The 18,824-nt window shown below is 48.2% G+C and overlaps 2 protein-coding genes and 9 non-coding genes across 11 annotated transcripts; all 11 read right to left on the bottom strand.

Annotated features, from left to right (window-relative positions):
* Positions 1-4,489: 4,489 nt before the first annotated feature.
* Positions 4,490-4,571, bottom strand: TRNAS-AGA (transfer RNA serine (anticodon AGA)). Its single transcript has one exon. It is a non-coding gene; the product is annotated as a tRNA-Ser (tRNA).
* A 76-nt stretch (positions 4,572-4,647) lies between these two features.
* Positions 4,648-4,729, bottom strand: TRNAS-AGA (transfer RNA serine (anticodon AGA)). Its single transcript has one exon. It is a non-coding gene; the product is annotated as a tRNA-Ser (tRNA).
* A 76-nt stretch (positions 4,730-4,805) lies between these two features.
* TRNAS-AGA (transfer RNA serine (anticodon AGA)) lies at positions 4,806-4,887 on the bottom strand. Its single transcript has one exon. It is a non-coding gene; the product is annotated as a tRNA-Ser (tRNA).
* A 76-nt stretch (positions 4,888-4,963) lies between these two features.
* TRNAS-AGA (transfer RNA serine (anticodon AGA)) lies at positions 4,964-5,045 on the bottom strand. Its single transcript has one exon. It is a non-coding gene; the product is annotated as a tRNA-Ser (tRNA).
* Positions 5,046-5,051: 6 nt separating this feature from the next.
* LOC126516568 (uncharacterized) lies at positions 5,052-6,403 on the bottom strand. The gene has a single exon (XM_055063814.1). The coding sequence runs from the start codon at positions 6,039-6,041 to the stop codon at positions 5,136-5,138; it is 906 nt and encodes a 301-aa protein (XP_054919789.2). The 5' UTR covers positions 6,042-6,403; the 3' UTR covers positions 5,052-5,135.
* A 637-nt stretch (positions 6,404-7,040) lies between these two features.
* LOC126516567 (uncharacterized) lies at positions 7,041-9,862 on the bottom strand. The gene is made up of 2 exons (XM_072289355.1): positions 8,778-9,862; positions 7,041-7,063 (listed from the first exon to the last, which is right to left on the bottom strand). The coding sequence occupies exons 1-2, from the start codon at positions 9,859-9,861 to the stop codon at positions 7,041-7,043; spliced, it is 1,107 nt and encodes a 368-aa protein (XP_072145456.1). The 5' UTR covers position 9,862.
* Positions 9,863-9,987: 125 nt separating this feature from the next.
* TRNAS-AGA (transfer RNA serine (anticodon AGA)) lies at positions 9,988-10,069 on the bottom strand. Its single transcript has one exon. It is a non-coding gene; the product is annotated as a tRNA-Ser (tRNA).
* Positions 10,070-15,007: 4,938 nt separating this feature from the next.
* On the bottom strand, positions 15,008-15,089 carry TRNAS-CGA (transfer RNA serine (anticodon CGA)). Its single transcript has one exon. It is a non-coding gene; the product is annotated as a tRNA-Ser (tRNA).
* Positions 15,090-15,165: 76 nt separating this feature from the next.
* TRNAS-CGA (transfer RNA serine (anticodon CGA)) lies at positions 15,166-15,247 on the bottom strand. The gene has a single exon. It is a non-coding gene; the product is annotated as a tRNA-Ser (tRNA).
* A 76-nt stretch (positions 15,248-15,323) lies between these two features.
* On the bottom strand, positions 15,324-15,405 carry TRNAS-CGA (transfer RNA serine (anticodon CGA)). Its single transcript has one exon. It is a non-coding gene; the product is annotated as a tRNA-Ser (tRNA).
* A 76-nt stretch (positions 15,406-15,481) lies between these two features.
* On the bottom strand, positions 15,482-15,561 carry TRNAS-CGA (transfer RNA serine (anticodon CGA)). Its single transcript has one exon. It is a non-coding gene; the product is annotated as a tRNA-Ser (tRNA).
* Positions 15,562-18,824: the final 3,263 nt, after the last annotated feature.

Raw genomic sequence — 18,824 nt, 5'->3', positions numbered from 1 at the left:
CCCAACAGTGTAAAAAAACATGGTCTATTGTTTCTGGTTGTTTGCATATGAAGCAATCTGAGCCCCATGGCATGTAAAAGCCCCTTTCTTCTAAAAACGTTGCAACTGATAGTGTTCCTGTGTGTAGCTTGAAAAAGAAAGTTTTCATACCAGGCGGTACCTGCATTTTTTTAACACGTTTGAAAACATTCTGGCCTGGGCCTCGACTGTACATAGTTCGGTACCGAGGTGGGGGAAAAAGGCTGTCCAATAGATCATTGCGCAGCCTTTTTCTTGTGACCGTAAACAAATATTCTTTGGAAAACCGTACAGCAAGGAAACGAACACTCAGCACAATTTCCTTATAGAATCCCAACACTGCCACCGGTACACTTTCAGAGCTTATAATAAACTCGGGTAACAAATGCGCAAGTCTAACTTTGCAAACCGATTGAAGAAATGAATTATCATTGTTCCTGAAGAAAAAGAACCGTCCGACTAATTGCCTCACAAACAGGTGGGCCAGCCCTAGCCCTCCATCTTTCACCCGTCTGAAAAGATTGTTGCGGCTGCATCTCTCCCATCCAGAACCCCACACAAACACGGCAAAAACTCTGTGCAATTTCTGTACATTGGCTCTGTTACAAAAAATGAATTGCATAACGTACCATAGCTTAGCTACGAAAAACAAGTTGCACACTGTAGCCCTGGCAAATACTGAAAGGTGTTTGGCTCTCCACGCCTCAGCCTTCTCTTTAACCCTTTTAAGCTCGCACTGCCAGTATTCGTCGCTCTGTTTATAAGCTTCAAGTGGTACACCCAGGTATTTTACTGGCGTTGTCGAGCACGTGACATTCGCAAAGATAGCGGGGGTCTCAGGCCACTCCCCAAGCCAAATACCGTGGCACTTGCTCCAGTTTACTCTACTTCCAGTGATTTCGCCAAATTTTTTAACAACATTTATCGTTTGCAAAACGCTCTCCTTGTCATTGCAACACACGGCTACGTCATCAGCATAGGCCTGAAGTTTAACTTCTGATGCTTGCATTGTAAACCCATGAATACATTTGTTCTCAATCACTGCCAAACACAGAGTCTCTAGATAAATACAGAACAGGAGTGGGCTGGCTGGGCAGCCCTGACGCACGGAACGTTGAATGCTGATGGGGGCCCCCAGTGACTTGTTAATTATAAGCTTAGTACTTCCGTTCCGGTACGCCATGGCCACCCCGTCAGTAATTATGGACCCGACATTTATATGTTTTAGAATGGCAATTAAAATAACATGAGCAACACAGTCAAAAGCTTTCTCCAAATCAAGTTGGAGAATAGCAACTCGCGACCTTAAGGCGTCACAACATTCCAGAATTGATCTCATTATGTGTATGTTTGTGCTAATAGTACGTCCCTTGATGCCGCATGTTTGGTGACTACCTACTATGCTTTCCGTTGCTGATTGTAACCTGCAAGCGATGATCTTCATGAATACTTTGTAATCACTGTTGGTAAGTGATATTGGTCTGTACGACGTTACATATTTTAGTTTCGTAGGCTCGTCGGTCTTAGGGATGAGCACGGTGTGTGCTTCCCCGAAAGAATATGGCAATGCGTTTACTTCATACGCTTCGTTAAAGACGTCAGCGAGAAGAGGCGACAAGTCTGATTTAAACTGTTTATAAAAAGCGGCGCAAAGGCCATCCGGACCCGGCGATTTTCCAGTTTTTAAATCATCAATTGCCTTTTCAACTTCACGTGCTGATATCGGTGCCTCTAGTCTGTTCTTCGTGTCGTCGTTGAGTTGCGGCATGCGTCCCAAAAACGTGGCTCTAAAGGCATCTACGTCAACAGGACTCGATGCAAAAAGCTGTTGAAAGTGCTGGAAAAACACTTGCGCTATGTCCTCACAGTCGGTTATTTCGTGATCATCTACTTCAAGTACATCTACGTGGTTACGCCGTGCGTGCCTCTTTTCAAGACCGAGCGCACGTTTAGTTGGAGCCTCATCTGCTGTCAAAGCCTCTGCCCTTGCGCGTATAATCGCTCCCCGATATCGCTCTTCATCGCATATCTCCAATTTCGATTTGATGCTACGCAAATCGTCTTTGTATGCGCCCGGTTGGCTGCACTCTAAGGCCGTTAACTTTTCCAACACCACCCTTAGTTCTTTCTCTTTAACTCTTTCTTCGTACTTTATTTTGCAGGAGCGATCGATGGCGGCTAGTTTAATTCGTTGTTTAAAATTTTCCCACTTTTCGGTGACTCGCAACACGTTATTTCCCACTTCTTTCAAATATTCCTGTACTTTGCTTAGAAAAAGCTCGTCAGTTAACAATTTGGAATTCATTTTCCACAACTCCCACGTGAAAGTGTGGTGTTTTGCTTTGCGTCCAACATACATCTTGACCAAACAGTGATCAGTGAATGAAAGAGGCGTGACACCGTAGCTGTTACACAGGGGTATTACGTCTAGTTACACGTACATTCTGTCTAGACGCGCGTGACTATTGCCGTGGAAGTGTGTGTAATGAACCTCGCGTGTTCCAACCAGACAGTCAGCCACGTCGTCTAGGTCGAAATCGGTTAATAATTCAGCGAGGACATGGCAGCTTTTGTCATTTGTTCTTCGGCCTGTTCTGTCCCGATCTCGGAGTACACAATTAAAATCTCCCAGAATTATCACTTTTTTGTTTATGCAAATGTGCGTCCTTAAGGATGAAAAAAACAGAGTGCGCTCTTCACAAACATTAGGTGCATAAACACACACAACACGCCAGGGATCATTACCAACATTAAAGTCCACGTACACTAACCTGCCTGAAGGGCATGAAAAATAAAGCCGGGAAGTTTCCTAATAAATAAAATAACACCCGCCGACGCACCTTTAGCATGGCTCACTACCGCGTAGTATAAAGACGTAAACCTTAGCACCATGCCCCGGGTCTCCTCCTCCCCTTCAACCTTTGTCTCTTGCACGGCCAGAACGTCGAGGTCTTGGTCCACCATCATCCGGTACACTTGGCTTTGTTTACGCTTGGCGGCCAGACCTCTTACGTTTAGCGTGCCTAAGCTAAGCGTTGGGTTGGTTGCCATTGCTAATACGAGAAAGTTAGAGAGGCCCGGAGCACTGTGCTCACCACAACGTCTAGCCAGCGGCTAGACGCCTCCGGGACCGTCCGGTGGTCTGGTGTGGTCAGCGGACGGCTGTGGCTTGTCGCCGGCTTTCCTATCCCGATGAATGTTTGGAGAGGGCTTGAAGCTGCTCCTTCTGGTCAAAGTTGTCTTTGCAGGTGGCCCGTCGGCATGGTTCTTTACAGCTGTTTTCCCATCGGTAGCGTCTAGCGGCCTCTTAAAGGTAGCGTTGCCGCTCGTATACATAGGGTCGCTGGTTGGGGGCGGATCCCCACCTTCTGTCTCGCATGCGGCTTCATCAACTACAAGGCAGTTTTCCTTGCTTTTCGCCCGCTCTTCTGCAGGACCCGTTGTCGTCCCATCTTTCTTTTCGAGGGTAACAAATACATCTGTATCTTTCGCTGCCTTCGATGTCGCCTCTGCATTGCTGGCGCTCTCCTTGTCACCAGCCCCCTTGGCAGCGTCCTCGGCTTCAGCAGCATCCATCCTCATCTGCGCGACGACCTCGTTCGCTGGTGGCCCCACAGCTGCAGCGTACGTGCGCACACACTGATCTTTAGAGTGTCCAAAGCTGCGACACCGAGCGCAACGCGGTACCTTGCACTCGCGACGGACGTGTCCGACACCCTTGCATCGTAGGCACTGCATCGGCCGTCCAGGCGCTACGACAAGGGCCAGTTCACCGACAACTCGGATTTGGTGCGGGAGGTCATCGACTTTCATCCCGCTCTTCAACTTCAACAGAACGGTCCGCGACGTTGAGTCCTTGTCGCCTACGCCTCTGACACGCCATCGTTCTCTCGTCACTTCCACGACCTTGCCAAAGGCCGCTAGCGCTGCCTTTATATCTTCGTCCGCCACCCAATAAAGCAGCCAATGAAGGCGGAGGCGTACCTGTTGGTCTTGAGGGTCGACGATAACGCAACGACGCCCCTTCACGTTGAGCTCTTTCAACGCCAGCATCCTTTTCGTTGCCTCGTCACTCGAGAAGGTGACTGCCCATACGTGATTGATCTGGTAGGCTCCAAGGGCCATGACCTCCTGCAGCATTCCAGTCGGGATGAGTGCATCTCGGAAGTCTTCGACCCTATAGGGCCTCGCTCGCACGTCGCCATGCAAAAACACGGTGTTTTTCAGGTCCCTTGGGCAGTGGTGGCAAAATAAACTGGTAGCTCGCTTCCTCGTCATCGTCCATAAGCCTGTTACCGCGGCCGGGGGCAGCAAAAGCCGCTCCTTCGGAGCCCATGATCCACACGTCCGTACAGCTCGGCTGCCGGAAGTAGAATCCCTCTCGGCCACGACTGCGCATATACGCTGCGGCACTACTGCGCCACATTGATACGCGTTCACGAAGGGCTGGCAGAAACAAAAGTAACCGCTACGCAGCCGACAGGATTCGAACCTGTGCGGGGAGACCCCAATGGATTTCTAGTCCATCGCCTTAACCACTCGGGCACGACTGCGCATGTACGCTGTGGCACTACTGCGCCACATCGATACGCGTTCACGAAGGGCTGGCAGAAACAAAAGTAACCGCTACGCAGCCGACAGGATTCGAACCTGTGCGGGGATACCCCAATTGATTTCTTGTCCATCGCCTTAACCACTCGGCCACGACTGCGCATATACGCTGCGGCACAACTGCGCCACATTGATACGCGTTCACGATGGGCTGGCAGAAACAAAAGTAACCGCTACGCAGCCGACAGGATTCGAGCCTGTGCGGGGAGACCCCAATTGATTTCTTGTCCATCGCCTTAACCACTCGGCCACGACTGCGCATATACGCTGCGGCACAACTGCGCCACATTGATACGCGTTCACGAAGGGCTGGCAGAAACAAAAGTAACCGCTACGCAGCCGACAGGATTCGAACCTGTGCGGGGAGACCCCAATGGATTTCTAGTCCATCGCCTTAACCACTCGGCCACGACTGCTTTTTTTTTCTTTATTGCCGTCTTGCACGTGTAATACAAAGTAACATATGGTAAAACACTTCAGCCACACTTGGGCTGAGGCGAGTGGTGCTAAAAACTTTTCATTTGTGACAAATCATCAAACAGTGATATCCACTCTGGTGGATCAGTCTGAGCCCTGAAACATTCGCGAAGATAAACAACACTTTCGATGAAGTTTTCACGTGTGGATCTTGTATTTATGTCTGCATGTCGCACCTGCATTCGCGTTTTCCACAAACTGTGGAGGCCAAGAAGCATAATTAAATCGTAGGGCACTTCTTCACTTTCAATTGATAAGTACCGGATGCCGTAAGGACTTAAAGGGAGTTCCTTTTTAATCGTCCTCTGAAGGACATCCCAATAAAAAATGGGATCCCAACATTCTAGGAAAACATGTTCCACTGTCTCGGGCTTCCTGCATAACAAGCAGTTTGTTGTCCATGGCACGAAAAAACCTTTATCATGCAGCCAGGTTTTAACAGGCAGCGTACCGGAATGCAGTTTAAAAAAAAAAGTTTTGACCACAGGTCTAACGGGCATGTTCTTAACTCTTTTTAAAATATCTTGCCCTGGGCCTCCAAAGTGTGGTGTCCGATAAATGGGTACCGGCAACATCACGTCAACCAACGCTTTGTACAGCTTTTTCTTATTGACATTACATAGGTATTCAGGGCTGAAACGTACTTCCAACATCTTACACGAAAGAACAACCTCGCGCAAGTATCCTGTCACAGCACCACACATGTTATCACAGGAGACTATCCTTCCAGGGAGCAGTCTCTGTAGGCGCACTTGCATAACAGATCTTAGAAAGGGATCACTTTGATCACGCAAAAACATAAATCGCGAGACCACTTGACGCAAAAAAAGATGCGCCAGGCCAAGGCCTCCGCTTTTAACGGAAACAAACAGGTTAGTTCGGCTGGTTCTTTCCCAGGTGGACGCCCAAATAAAAACAGCAAAAACACGATGCATTTTTTGAATAGCTGTTCGGGTCGCACACAGCACATTCATGACATACCAGAGCTTCGAAATCAAAAAGACATTACAGATAGAGGCACGGGAAAACATTGATAGCTGTCTTCCTTGCCACGCGACCGCTTTCTCTTTCATTCTCGAAGTTTCTTCTTTCCAGTATGAGCTGGGATCCCGGTAACAATCCAAAGGTACTCCTAGATACCGCGTTGGCAAGGTGGACCATCGAAGCCGAGAAAAACAACCCGGTGTTACGTCCCATTCGCCATGCCAAAAACCGGAACTTTTTCCCCAATTGATCTGACTTCCAGTCTGAGCGCAGAATTTTTCAATCACAATTGTCGCTTCACAGATGCTCTATCAGCGCAAAACACCGCTATATCGTCAGCATACGCGAGTACTTTCACGTGTGATGACTGCAGTCTGTAACCTGAAATTCGGTCAGAGTTGATAATTGCCAGGCATAGTGGCTCTAAATACACTGCGAAAAGCAAGGGGGAAAGCGGGCATCCCTGTCTTACTGAAGAACGTACAGCAAGTTTGTCAGTGAGATCGCCATTAACTGTAATGCGGGTCGTACAGTTCTTGTAGGCCATTTTTACGCCCTCTACTATAATGTCACCTAGTTTGGAGTGTTCCAGGATGGAAAAAAGGATTTCGTGGGAGACGCGGTCAAAGGCTTTCGCCAAATCGAGCTGCATCATTGCTATCTGACCGCCAACTGCATCGACACACTCTAATACGTTGCGTGCGACATGTATATTTGTAGCGATGCTACGGCCTTTAATTCCACACGTCTGGTGAGACCCTACCAATTTCGTGATCACAGACTGCAGTCTTTTTGCTAGAACCTTCATAAATACTTTGTAGTCGACGTTGGTGAGACTAATCGGTCGATATGACCCCACCAACAGTCGTTCTTCCGGATCATCAGTCTTGGGAATTTGAACGATGTGGGACGTATTGAAAGACAATGGAACCTGTTTGCGTTCATAAGCCTCAGCTATCAGATGGAGCATGCACTGTGCAACAGAAAGCTTAAAGGTTTTATAAAAGGCCGCACTTAGCCCATCTGGCCCAGGAGCTTTTCCAGATGGTAGGTCGTCTATTGCTTTTTCTATCTCCTGTAAAGTTATAGGCAGTTCAAGACGTGCCTTAATTTCATCATCTAGTCTTGGCACCAGCCTCAAGAAGTCTACATGGAAGCCTTCTATGGTCTCGAGCTTATTGCTAAGAAGTTCTGTGAAATGTTCGGCTATAGCACACTGAATGTCTCTCGCATCTTCCGAAGTCCGGCCGTCAAATCGGATGCTCCTAATTTCTTTCTGGCAAGCGTATCTTTTCTCGTCTGATAGCGCTCGTTTTGTCGGCGTTTCGCCAGCCCACAATTTTTCAGACCTTGCGCGTATGACGGCGGCCCTATACCTGTCGGCGTCGATTCTTTCGAGCTGGCATTTCACTTCCCGTATTTCTTTCGTGAAAGTTCCCGGCGGGCTATTTTCCATGCTCAGCATCCATTCAAGTTGCCCGTTCATTTCTTTTTCTTTTTCTTTCTCTTTATAGCGAGCCACGCTGCTCTTTTCTATTGCTTTCATTTTTACCCACTCTTTGAACCCCTCCCATTCAGTTGCAAAACTAGCTGGCTGCGCGTCTAGCAGTTTGTCTAGCTTGGTCTTTACTTGCATAATGAACCCTTCATCCTCCAAAAGCTTTGTGTTCAATTTCCATAAGTGCCAGTTAAAGCGCGATTTCCTACCCTTCATTCCTAAAGTCATGCTCACTAGGCAATGATCACTGAAAGGCACAGGTTTAACGTCATAACTTGAGCATAGCGGCATAAGATCGACAGATACATACATTCTGTCTAGTCTCGCATGGCTCTCCCGCTGAAAGTGCGTGTATTCTGGGTGGGTCCCAGTGGAAAACACATTGCCAACATCCTCGAGACCATACTCATGCACAAAAGTATTCAAAACTTCAGAGCTCTTGTCTCTCAGTGGCCTAAACTTCACTCTGTCAGCTGCGGCGCACACACAGTTGAAGTCTCCCAGTACAAGCAAAAACTTGTCGCCATTCAACCATGGCTCAAGGGATTCAAAGAAAATTTTACGCTCGCTTTCTACATTAGGAGCATATACACAAACAATTCGCCACCAAAAATTCGAAAATGTGAAATCAGCAATCAAAAGGCGACCACTTGGGCATGCAACTACAGACTCTACGTTCACTCTTAACGTCTTACGTATGAATACAAGGCACCCACCCGACGTCCCAACAGAATGACAAACGCACACATGAAAGTTTGCTTGAAAGGAAGACACCATGCGGTGAGTGTGCTCTTCGCTCTCTATTTTCGACTCTTGTAAAGCAATTATATCAATATCGTTATCCAGAAGAAGGCGATTAAGCTGGTATTGTCGCCTTCTTGCTCCCAGACCTCTGACGTTCAAGGTCGCAACTCGAAGTGGCGCAATAAGATTAAAAGCCATGTCTTAGAAGAAGAAACGCCTCTATCCGCATGGTGCCTACCTTCATGGTTGACGTAGCCTTCCTCACGACTGCCAGGACCTCTTGACACCGGTCGACCAACACAACCGGCGCTGACACCGACCAGGACACTGTGTTACTACGGAGGCAGTTTCCCCGCCTTCCGCGTGTCGGCCGGAAGGTTCGGCCGCGGTTTTAAAGACGAGCGTCTCACTCCCCCTGCCTTCGGCGGAGGCTCATCGCCGCTACCGCCAGGCCGCAGCTTGACGTCTCCGCTTTCTTCATGCGGACGTTTTCCAGCAATGGTGCTCGCCGCTTCCTGGTTCGTCTCCATGGTATCAATGCCGGGGGTCTCCACGCTGCTTTTTTTAGCGTCCGCGGCTTTCGCCGCCTCCTTTGCCTTGTCATCGTCGTCCTGTTCAGGCTTATGCTGCGCCTGTACACTACCATCTGTTGCGCCGGAGGGCCCCGCCTTCTCCTTCACCAGAGTCGTGATCGATGGCTGAGTATGGCGCTGTGGTTGTCCACCCACACGGGCTGCTTCCTCAGCATCCGTCTCGTCCATCAGCATCTCGGACGAGTCCTCGCTGGTTCCCGGGCCTGTAATGCTCGCGTAAGTGCGAGTACACTGCTCTTCTTCGTGCCCGAAGCGTCGGCAGATTCCGCAACGCGGGACTCGACATTCCTTGCGGATGTGGCCCGTACCGCGACACCGAAGGCACAGCGGGGGTCTGCCTGGTACCACGACAAGCGCCAACTCACCGCCAACGCTCAGCTGATGTGGCAAGTCATCCAACTTCACGCCCGCTTTCAACTTGAGGGTGACAAGCCGGGTGGTTGATCCCTTCTCTGTCATACCTTGCACACGCCAGCGCTCCCGACCTACTTCGGTAACTTTTCCATAGGGCGCAAAGGCGACACGCACGTCCTCATCAGGCACATTGTGTAGAAGCCAGTGGAGCTTCAGTCGAACGTCCTGGTTCGCCGGGTCAATCACCAGGCAGCGCCGGTTTTTTACACGCAGCTCCCCGATGCTCGAGATCTTCTTCACCGCGTCCGCGTCCTTGAAAGTGATAGCCCAGACATGGCTCATGCGATACGCCCCCAGGGCGATAACATCCGGAAGAAGCGAATGCGGTGCCAATGCGTCACGGAAATCTTCAATCCGGTACGGTCGCGCCGTAATATCAGCGTGCAAAAAAACTGTATTTAAAACATAACGACCTGTTGGCAGACCTGGCAGAACAACTTGGTAGGTGCCCTCCTGTTCCATCGTCCTGTTTCCGCGGCCAGAAAAGGCCGCTGAAGCAGCTCCAACGGAGCCCGTCATCATGCGTCCGTCATGCTCAGTGGCCGGAAGCAGAATCCCTAGGCCACGACTGCGCATATACGCTGCGGCACAACTGCGCCACATTGATACGCGTTCACGAACGGCTGGCAGAAACAAAAGTAACCACTACGCAGCCGACAGGATTCGAACCTGTGCGGGGAGACCCCAATGGATTTCTAGTCCATCGCCTTAACCACTCGGCCACGACTGCTTTTTTTTCTTTTTTGCCAGTTCTCAACGCTTTCACATACTCGTACATCTTATGAGCAACACAACCAAAATAAACAAAATGAATAAAATATTCCACGCTTCATGTAGAAAATGAAACATTCTGTATAAAGCGGCCAGCACAACTTGGCTGACTTTGTCTATTAATATTCTTTGAGGAGTGCCAACGCTTCAATCCTCGGTAGCCACTCAGGTACAACAAATTCTCCTTTTTTTACTTCATTAAAGCGTGACATGTGTTCACGGAAATGCAGGCGCGCAGGCCGTGCCTCTGGGTCACAATAGAAGCCCTCCATTCGGGCTCGCCATATACAGTAGAGGCCTGTGAGAATTCTGAGGTCAAAGGGGACGCCGTCCTCATTATCTAATGGCAGAAATCTGATGCCGTACGGATCCAACGGGAAATCTTTCTTTATGGTTCTTTGGAGGACATCCCACAAGACCACCCCCTCCCAACAGTGCAGGAACAGATGGTCTACTGTTTCTGTTTTTTTTGCTTATCAGACAGTTGGAACCCCACGGCATGTAAAAACCGCGTTCTTCCAAAAACGTTCTCACTGTCAGAGTGCCCGTGTGAAGCTTGAAGAAAAAGGATTTCACTCCTGGCTGCAGGTCCATTCTTTTTACGCGTTTTAAAACATTGTTACCTTGACCTCTACTGTACATGGATCTGTACATCGGCACTGGAAAAATAACATCACACAGGTCACTGTACAATTTCTTTCTTTTCACACTGAACAGATAGTCATTCGAGAACCATACTGACAAAAAGCGGACACTCGCTACTATCTCTTTAAAAAAACCGAGTAGAGTACCAGGCATTATTTGACTGCTGATAACAAACTCTGGTAACGCATTACAAAGTCTCACTTGACACACCGCTCTTAAGAACGGGTGGTTGACGCCACGAAAGAAAAAAAATCTATTTACAAGCTGTCACACGAAAAGGTGTGCCAGATCCAAGCCCCCGTCTTTCACTCGCCGAAAAAGATTCGTACGGCTGCAGCGTTCCCAGCTGGACGCCCAAATAAAGACAGCAAAAACTCGATGTAACTTCTGCACATACACTCGCGAACAATACAACACTTGCATAATATACCATACTTTACTAACAAAAAATAAATTGCACACTGTCGCTCTGGCGAAAATTGAGAGATGAGCACCTTTCCACCTCTCCGCCTTTTCTCGTGCTTCTTTCACGTTTTCTAACCGTAAATCATCAGTTTTCTTATAATTTTCAAGTGGAACACCGAGGTATTTTACTGGTGTTTCAACCCATTTCACGTTAGCAAATCTGTTGGGGGCTGACGGCCACTCGCCATGCCAGAACCCCTGCACTTTCCCCAATTCACAAGGCTCCCCGTCACTTCCCCAAACCTTCTTACTACCGCAACCGTCTCCAGAAGACTCTCTTTTTCCGTACAACACACAGCTATATCATCAGCATACGCCAAGAGCTTCACCTCCAACGCCTGTAATCGGAAACCATGAACCCGGTCATTTTCAATAATTGCTAGACATAACGTTTCAATATATATACAAAACAAGAGCGGACTCGCTGGGCACCCTTGACGCACACTCCTCTGGACCTCAACTGGGCCCCCCAATCTGTTGTTGACTATGAGGCGCGTTTTGCAGTTTCGATACGCTATGGATATACCGTCCGTGATGATTGAGCCTAAATTAACATGTTCAAGTATGGCAAACAAAATGGCATGAGGTACACAATCAAATGCTTTTTCTAGGTCAAGCTGAAGGATTGCGACAGCCGACCGATAGGCATCACAACACTCAAGCACACACCTCATAGAATGAATATCAGTAAATATAGAGCGACCCTTAATACCACAGGTTTGATGGGATCCTACAATCTGCGTTATAACTGTCTGAAGTCTACCAGCGAATATTTTCATAAATATTTTATAATCACAGTTAGTTAATGAAATTGGTCTGTATGAGGTCACAAGTCTTAGCTTATCCTTTTGTGCTGTTTTTGGAATGAGGACAGTGTCTGCTTGGGAGAATGACAGGGGCCACGTTCCCAACTCAAATGCCTCATCAAAGACATCTTTCAACTAAGAGGAAAGGTCATGTTTGAATGCTTTGTAAGATGCCGCGCTCAGGCCATCCGGCCCGGGCGACTTGCCAGGGTTAAGATCATCTATCGCCTTTTCTATTTCTGCTATTGATATCGGTGCTTCGAGATCTGCTTTTTTCTTCTGACAGCCGCGGCATGCGTTCCAAGAATGTTTGAAAACCTTCCACATCTACTGATTTATGGGCAAACAGCCTTTCATAGAATCGAAAAAACGCTTGGCCTATGCCCTCTGTATCGGTTACCTCAACACCGTTTTCTTCTATCACCTCTATGTGCTTGCGGCCAGCATGGGCCTTTTTGATTCCCAGCGCTCGCTTTGTGGGCGTCTCCCCGGCAGCCCAAGCCTCGGCTCTGTCCGCACGAGCGCTCCCCGATAAAGTTCTTCGTCTATTACTCTGAGTTTCTGTTTTATGCTACTGATGTCTTTAAACTTGCCCGGCTCTCGACACTCAAGCTTAACGAGTGTTTCGAGCATCGTTCTTAAATTTCTTTCTTTGACTTTTTGCTCATACTTCAGGCAGCTAGATCGCTCTGTGGCTTTCATTTTGACATGTTGCTTTAATAAGTCCCATTGTGCGCCAACATTGGGCATCCTTTCTGCTTTCATTTCGTTTATCGCCTCTTTCACAGCTTGAATAAAGCATTCATCGCTCAGGAGCTTTACGTTTATTTTCCACAAATCCCATGAAAATGTGTTTTGTTTTCCCTTGCTTCCCAGCAGACATTTAACTAGACAGTGGTCCGAGAACGACACGGGTTCTACATGATACTGGGTGCACAAAGGTAATATCTCTATCGACGCATAAATACGGTCAAGGCGAGCCTGACTCAGTCCTTGGAAATGCGTAAACTGCACTTCTCTCGCTCCTTCAAGGCATTCTGCTACATCATCTACATCATGTTCTGCAATTAACCGTGACAATAGCTGGCTACTTCTATCTTTATACCCGTGTTCGTTGCTTCGGTCTCGAGTGTTCAAAACGCAGTTACAATCTCCTAGCATAAGACCATGTTTGTCTTTGCTCAGACACTGCTCAGTGCTAAGAAAAAATCTGTGCCTCTCATCTGTACCGTTTGGTGCGTAAACACATATTACTCTCCAGTTAACCTCACTATAATGAAAATCAACAACAATCAATCCGCCACTTTGGCATGAATGAACATCATCTACAACAAGGCCCGTTAACTTTTTCAAAAATAGTAGGCATCCCGCTGACTTGCCCTCCGCGTGACTCACTGCCACGTAATAACGAGACGTAAAGCGAAGCATCATGCTTCGGGTCTGCTCCTCCCCTTCAACTTTTGTTTCTTGCACGGCCAACATGTCGAGGTCGTGGTCTGCCAACAATCTGTACACTTGGTTCTGCTTTTTCTTTGCGGCCAGGCCTCGAACATTTAAAGTGGCCAAACTAAACGACAGATTGTGTGCCATGATTTTTTAAATTGAGGTTGTAGGACCCGAAGCATGACGCTTACCTCGCACGTCTAGCGTACCGCTCTGCGCCTTCGGCTTCACCCGGTTGCCCAGTGTCTTGGTGCTGCCTCGGCAGCTCGGGAGTGGCCTTCCTCTCTGTTTTGACATTTGGCCGTGGTTTAAGGCTGGGGCGTCTCCCCGTGGGCGCCTGCTGGTCGGCAGTTCCTTCAAGCGGCCGTTTGACGGCCGGGCTGATTCTGGGGTTGGAGGCCTGGCTGTTTGGTAGACTCGTCTTGGTTAATTCAGCGTCGAAGCCTTCTATTTGACTGCTTTCCATTGTGTTGTCGTCCGCGGGCGCAGGTGTTGTTCCGAGACCGGTCTCTGCTGCTGGCTGCTTGGCTGTAGCCTCCGTTGCCGACTGGCTTTGCTTGCCTTCCGGTGTCTTTCCGATGGTCTGCTCCTTATGGGCTTCCAGGTCTCCGCTTCCTTTCGCTGCCTCCTCGGCTTCGGTCACATCCATTAAAAGCTTCTCGGTGTACTGGTTCACACCTTTCCCAGTAGCTGTGGCGTAGGACCGCGTGCACTGACCGTCTTCGTGTCCATATCGCCGACATACCGTGCACCTGGGCACTTTGCAGTCTCGCCGGACATGTCCAGAGCTCTGACAGCGAAGGCACTGCATTGGGCGACCCGGAGCAACCACTAGTGCAAGTTCTCCAGCGACCCGTACCTGGTGGGGTAGGTCCTCCAACTTCAACCCAGTTTTCAACTTCAACAGCACCGTCCGGGTGGTCGAGTTCTTGTCGTGGACTCCCGGAACGCGCCAACGCTCACGCTGCACGTCTACCACCTTTCCAAAAGCGGCAAGCGCTGTAGGCACGTCATCATCAGCTGCACCATGAATAAGCCAATGAAGGCGTAACTTCACTTGCCGATCCTGTGGGTCCACTACGACGCAGCGACGCCCCTTAACTGTCATTTCCTTCAAGGCTAGTAGCTTCTTGGTAGCGTCTGCATTGGACATGGTAACCGCCCAGACATGGTTAATCTGATAGGCACCGAGTGCAACAACTTCCGGCAGCATACCGGCCAGAGCAAGAGCGTCCCTGAAATCTTCGACTCTGTAAGGCCGTGCTCGCACGTCACCATGCAGAAATACCGTATTCGTGACGATGCGTCCTGTTGGCAGTTGTGGCAAAACAAAAGGGTAATCTTCTCCTTCTTGGTTCCTGTTACCGCGGCTAGCAAGGGCCGCAATCGCCGCTCCAACGGAGCTCATGATTCAGCGTCCGTCACGCTCGGTGGCCGGAAGTAGAATCTCGGCCACGACTGCCAATATGCACTGCGGCACTACTGCTCCACATTGATACGCGTTCACGAAGGGCTGGCAGAAGCAAAAGTAACCGCTACGCAGCCGACAGGATTCGAACTTGTGCGGGGAGCCCCCAATGGATTTCGAGTCCATCGCCTTAACCACTCGGCCACGACTGCGCATATGCAGTGCAGCACTACTGCTCCACATTGATACGCGTTCACGAAGGGCTGGCAGAAGCAAAAGTAACCGCTACGCAGCCGACAGGATACGAACCTGTGCGGGGAGACCCCAATGGATTTCGAGTCCATCGCCTTAACCACTCGGCCACGACTGCGCATATGCAGTGCGGCACTACTGCTCCACATTGATACGCGTTCACGAAGGGCTGGCAGAAGCAAAAGTAACCGCTACGCAGCCGACAGGATTCGAACCTGTGCGGGGAGCCCCCAATGGATTTCGAGTCCATCGCCTTAACCACTCGGCCACGACTGCGCATATGCAGTGCGGCACTATTGCTCCACATTGATACGCGTTCACGAAGGGCTGGCAGAAGCAAAAGTAACCGCTACGCAGCCGACAGGATTCGAACCTGTGCGGGGAGACCAATGGATTTCGAGTCCATCGCCTTAACCACTCGGCCACGACTGCTTTTTTTTTTCTTTATTTCCTCATAAGTGAAATGCCATGCGCAATACATCGTTAAAAAGAGAGTCAGCATAGCTTATGCTGACTTGAATTTAGCTTGAATTTAGCCAAGTCATCAAACAGCGGCAACCACTCGGGCGGTTCTTTCTGCACTTTGTACACTTCACGCATGTAGACGACACTTTCAATAAAATGTTCTCGGACAGAACGGACATTGACATCAGCATGACATACCGACATTCTTTTGGACCATATACTATGGAGGCTGAGCAGCATAATAAGGTCATATGGAACATCGTTGTGGCCTGTATCTAAGTATCTGATACCCCGTGGGGTTATTGGTAATGCTTTCTTCAATGTTCGTTGTAAGATGTCCCAATGAAAAAAGGGATCCCAACCATCGATGAAGACGTGATCAACAGTCTCTGGTTTTTTACACATTATACAATTGGTTGTCAACGGCACAAATATTCCCTTGTCGGCCAGCCAAGTCTTTACGGGCAGGGTATTTGTATGGAGTTTATAGAAGAATGATTTTACCTATGGTTTCACGGGCATTTTTTTTTACCCTTTTGAGGACATCATCGCCTGAACCTCCATAGTATGCCATCCTATACATTGGAACTGGCATTAATGAGTCTATCATATCATGATACAATTTCTTTCATTTGACGGAACTTAAATATTCTAGAGAGAAACGAACACTAAGCATACGGAAAGATGACACGACTTCCCGAAGGAAAGCTTTAACTGGACGGGATTCAACATTCGTACATGAAACAAGGAAGTCAGGTAAAAGATTACTTAATAGCACTTGTATCATGGTGCGCAAGAATGGGTCACTCTGGTTCCGCAAGAACATAAACCGCGATACAATCTGGCGCACAAATAGGTGTGACAGTCCAAGACCACCGCTGCGAACTGATCTGAACATATTAGAGCGGCTGCAGCGTTCCCAAGTTGAGTTCCAAATGAACACAGCGAACACTCGATGCAGTTTCTGTACATTCACTCGCGACATGAATAGCGCTTGTAGTATGTACCATATTTTTGCAACCAGAAAAATGTTGCACACAGTGGAGCGCGCGAACATTGAGAGATTGCGCCCTTGCCATGCCAGCGCTTTTTCCTTCGCCGTCTGTGTTTCCTGTTCCCAGAACTGAGTACTGTCTTTGTAATGTTCAAGCGGCACGCCAAGATATTTCACAGGCATGGCCACCCACTGTATGTTTGCGAAACTGCGTGGTTTGCTTTGCCACGCGCCATGCCAAAACCCGATGCACTTATCCCAGTTTATGGCACTACCTGTTTTTTCACAATAAGTTTTCGCCAGAGTTACCACTTCGCTGACACTCTCATAGTCATCGCAAAACACTGCTAGATCGTCTGCGTAGGAAAGCACTTTCACCTCACTTTGCTGTAATTTGAAACCTCTTATTCTCTCGTTCTCTTTAATGGCTAAGCAAAAAGGCTCCAGGTATATTGCGAAAAGCAATGACGAAATTTGGCACCCCTGTTTCAGAGATGAGCAGACATTGACACTTCTCATGAGACTCTTGTTAATAATCAGCCGTGTGCTGCAGTCTGTGTACAGCATTTTGAAGCCATCTATAATCACTGATCCTATGTTCGTGTATTCTAAAATCTTGAAGAGAATATCATGAGCCACACGGTCAAATGCCTTCTCCAGGTCTAGCTACAACATTGCAACTTTACCCTCGAAAGCATCGACGCATTCTAGAATGCTCCTGGCGACGTGTACATTGGTAGTTATTGTGCGCCCTTTAATCCCACACGTTTGGTGGGTTTCAACTAAAAGTTTTATTACGCTCTGTAACCTTTTCGCCAGTATTTTCATAAAAATTTTATAGTCAGTGTTCGCAAGGCTAATGGGGCGGTACGATGCAACAGAGAAGCGCTGTACAGGATCGCCAGATTTTGGTATCAGGACCATCTGAGCTGTTCGGAATGACGCGGGTATTCGGTTGTTTTTGTAGGACTGCACTAAAAGTTTCTTCATAATTAGTGCTATTTCTGCTTTAAATGTTTTGTAGAATGCTGCGCTTAATCCATCCGGCCCAGGTGCCTTTCCTGAGCCTAGTTCTTCTATAGCAGCTTCAACTTCACGCACAGTTATAGACGCTTCGAGGCCTTGTTTAACGTTTTCTTCCAATCGTGGCATAAAGTGTAGGAAGTGGCTTATGAAGCCACCCAGATCAGTTTTTCTTTCGCCAAACAAGTCTCCATAGTGTTCAACAAAGGCGCGTTCAATGGTCCTACGGTCACTCGTTACTTCGTCATTGTAGCTTGTCTGTTTTATATCACTGCGGCGAGCGTAAGCTTTCTCGTCACTTAGCGCACGTTTATTCCGTGTTTCCCCTTGCCACAATCTTTCTGCACGGGATCTTATCATGGCACCACGGTACTTCTCTGTGTCGATGATTTCTAACTGGCTTTTAACTTTCTTGATTTCCTTCATGACTTGGCCAGGTTCTGTGCTTTCTACATTAAGTAGAAAGTCGAGTTTACTCCTTAGGGCTTTTTCTTTCCGTTTTTCTTCTTGTTTCAGTTTAGTTGCCCTTTCTATAGCACTCATCTTCAATTCATTTTTAAAATCTTCCCACATGGTGACTACATATTTCTCTTCAGCTACAATCAATCGTCCAAGTTTTTCTTTAATGTCATTTACGAAACAGTCATCGTTGAGTAGCTTATCGTTAAATTTCCACAAATCCCACGAGAAGTTTGTTTTTCGTTCTTTTGTTCCTATTGTGAAGGCAACCAAACTGTGGTCACTAAACGAGACTTGCTTGTTCTCGTACGTTTTACATAACGGCACCAGTTCCAGTGACACATAAGCTCTATCTAGCCGAGCATGGTTAAGTCCTTGAAAATGAGTAAAACGCGGAACACTGTGATCGTACAACGCATAGCCGACGTCTTCCAGGTTGTACTCACTGACAAGATTGTTCAATAGCAGTGCACTACGATCATTCAGCGGCAGTTTTTTCACGCGATCCTCCGGAAAACAAACACAGTTGAAATCGCCAAGTAAAACCAAAAGCTTATCGGTCTTTAAATAATCCTCGACTCGTTCAAAAAAAGACTGTCTCTCGCTCTCTCTATTAGGGGCGTAAATACAGATAACTCGCCATAAAACTTCATTCAAGGTAAAATCGACAACAACCAGGCGTCCCGTTTCACACACTGTGACTGCTTCTACACTTATATTTAGGCCATTGCGCAAAAAAATAGCGCAGCCCCCC

This window comes from Dermacentor andersoni, chromosome 1 (assembly GCF_023375885.2).
Source record: "Dermacentor andersoni chromosome 1, qqDerAnde1_hic_scaffold, whole genome shotgun sequence".
In the NCBI taxonomy this organism is placed as follows: domain Eukaryota; kingdom Metazoa; phylum Arthropoda; class Arachnida; order Ixodida; family Ixodidae; genus Dermacentor; species Dermacentor andersoni.
Note: the sequence above shows the minus strand (reverse complement) of the source record. Positions and strands in the feature narration are given on the sequence as shown.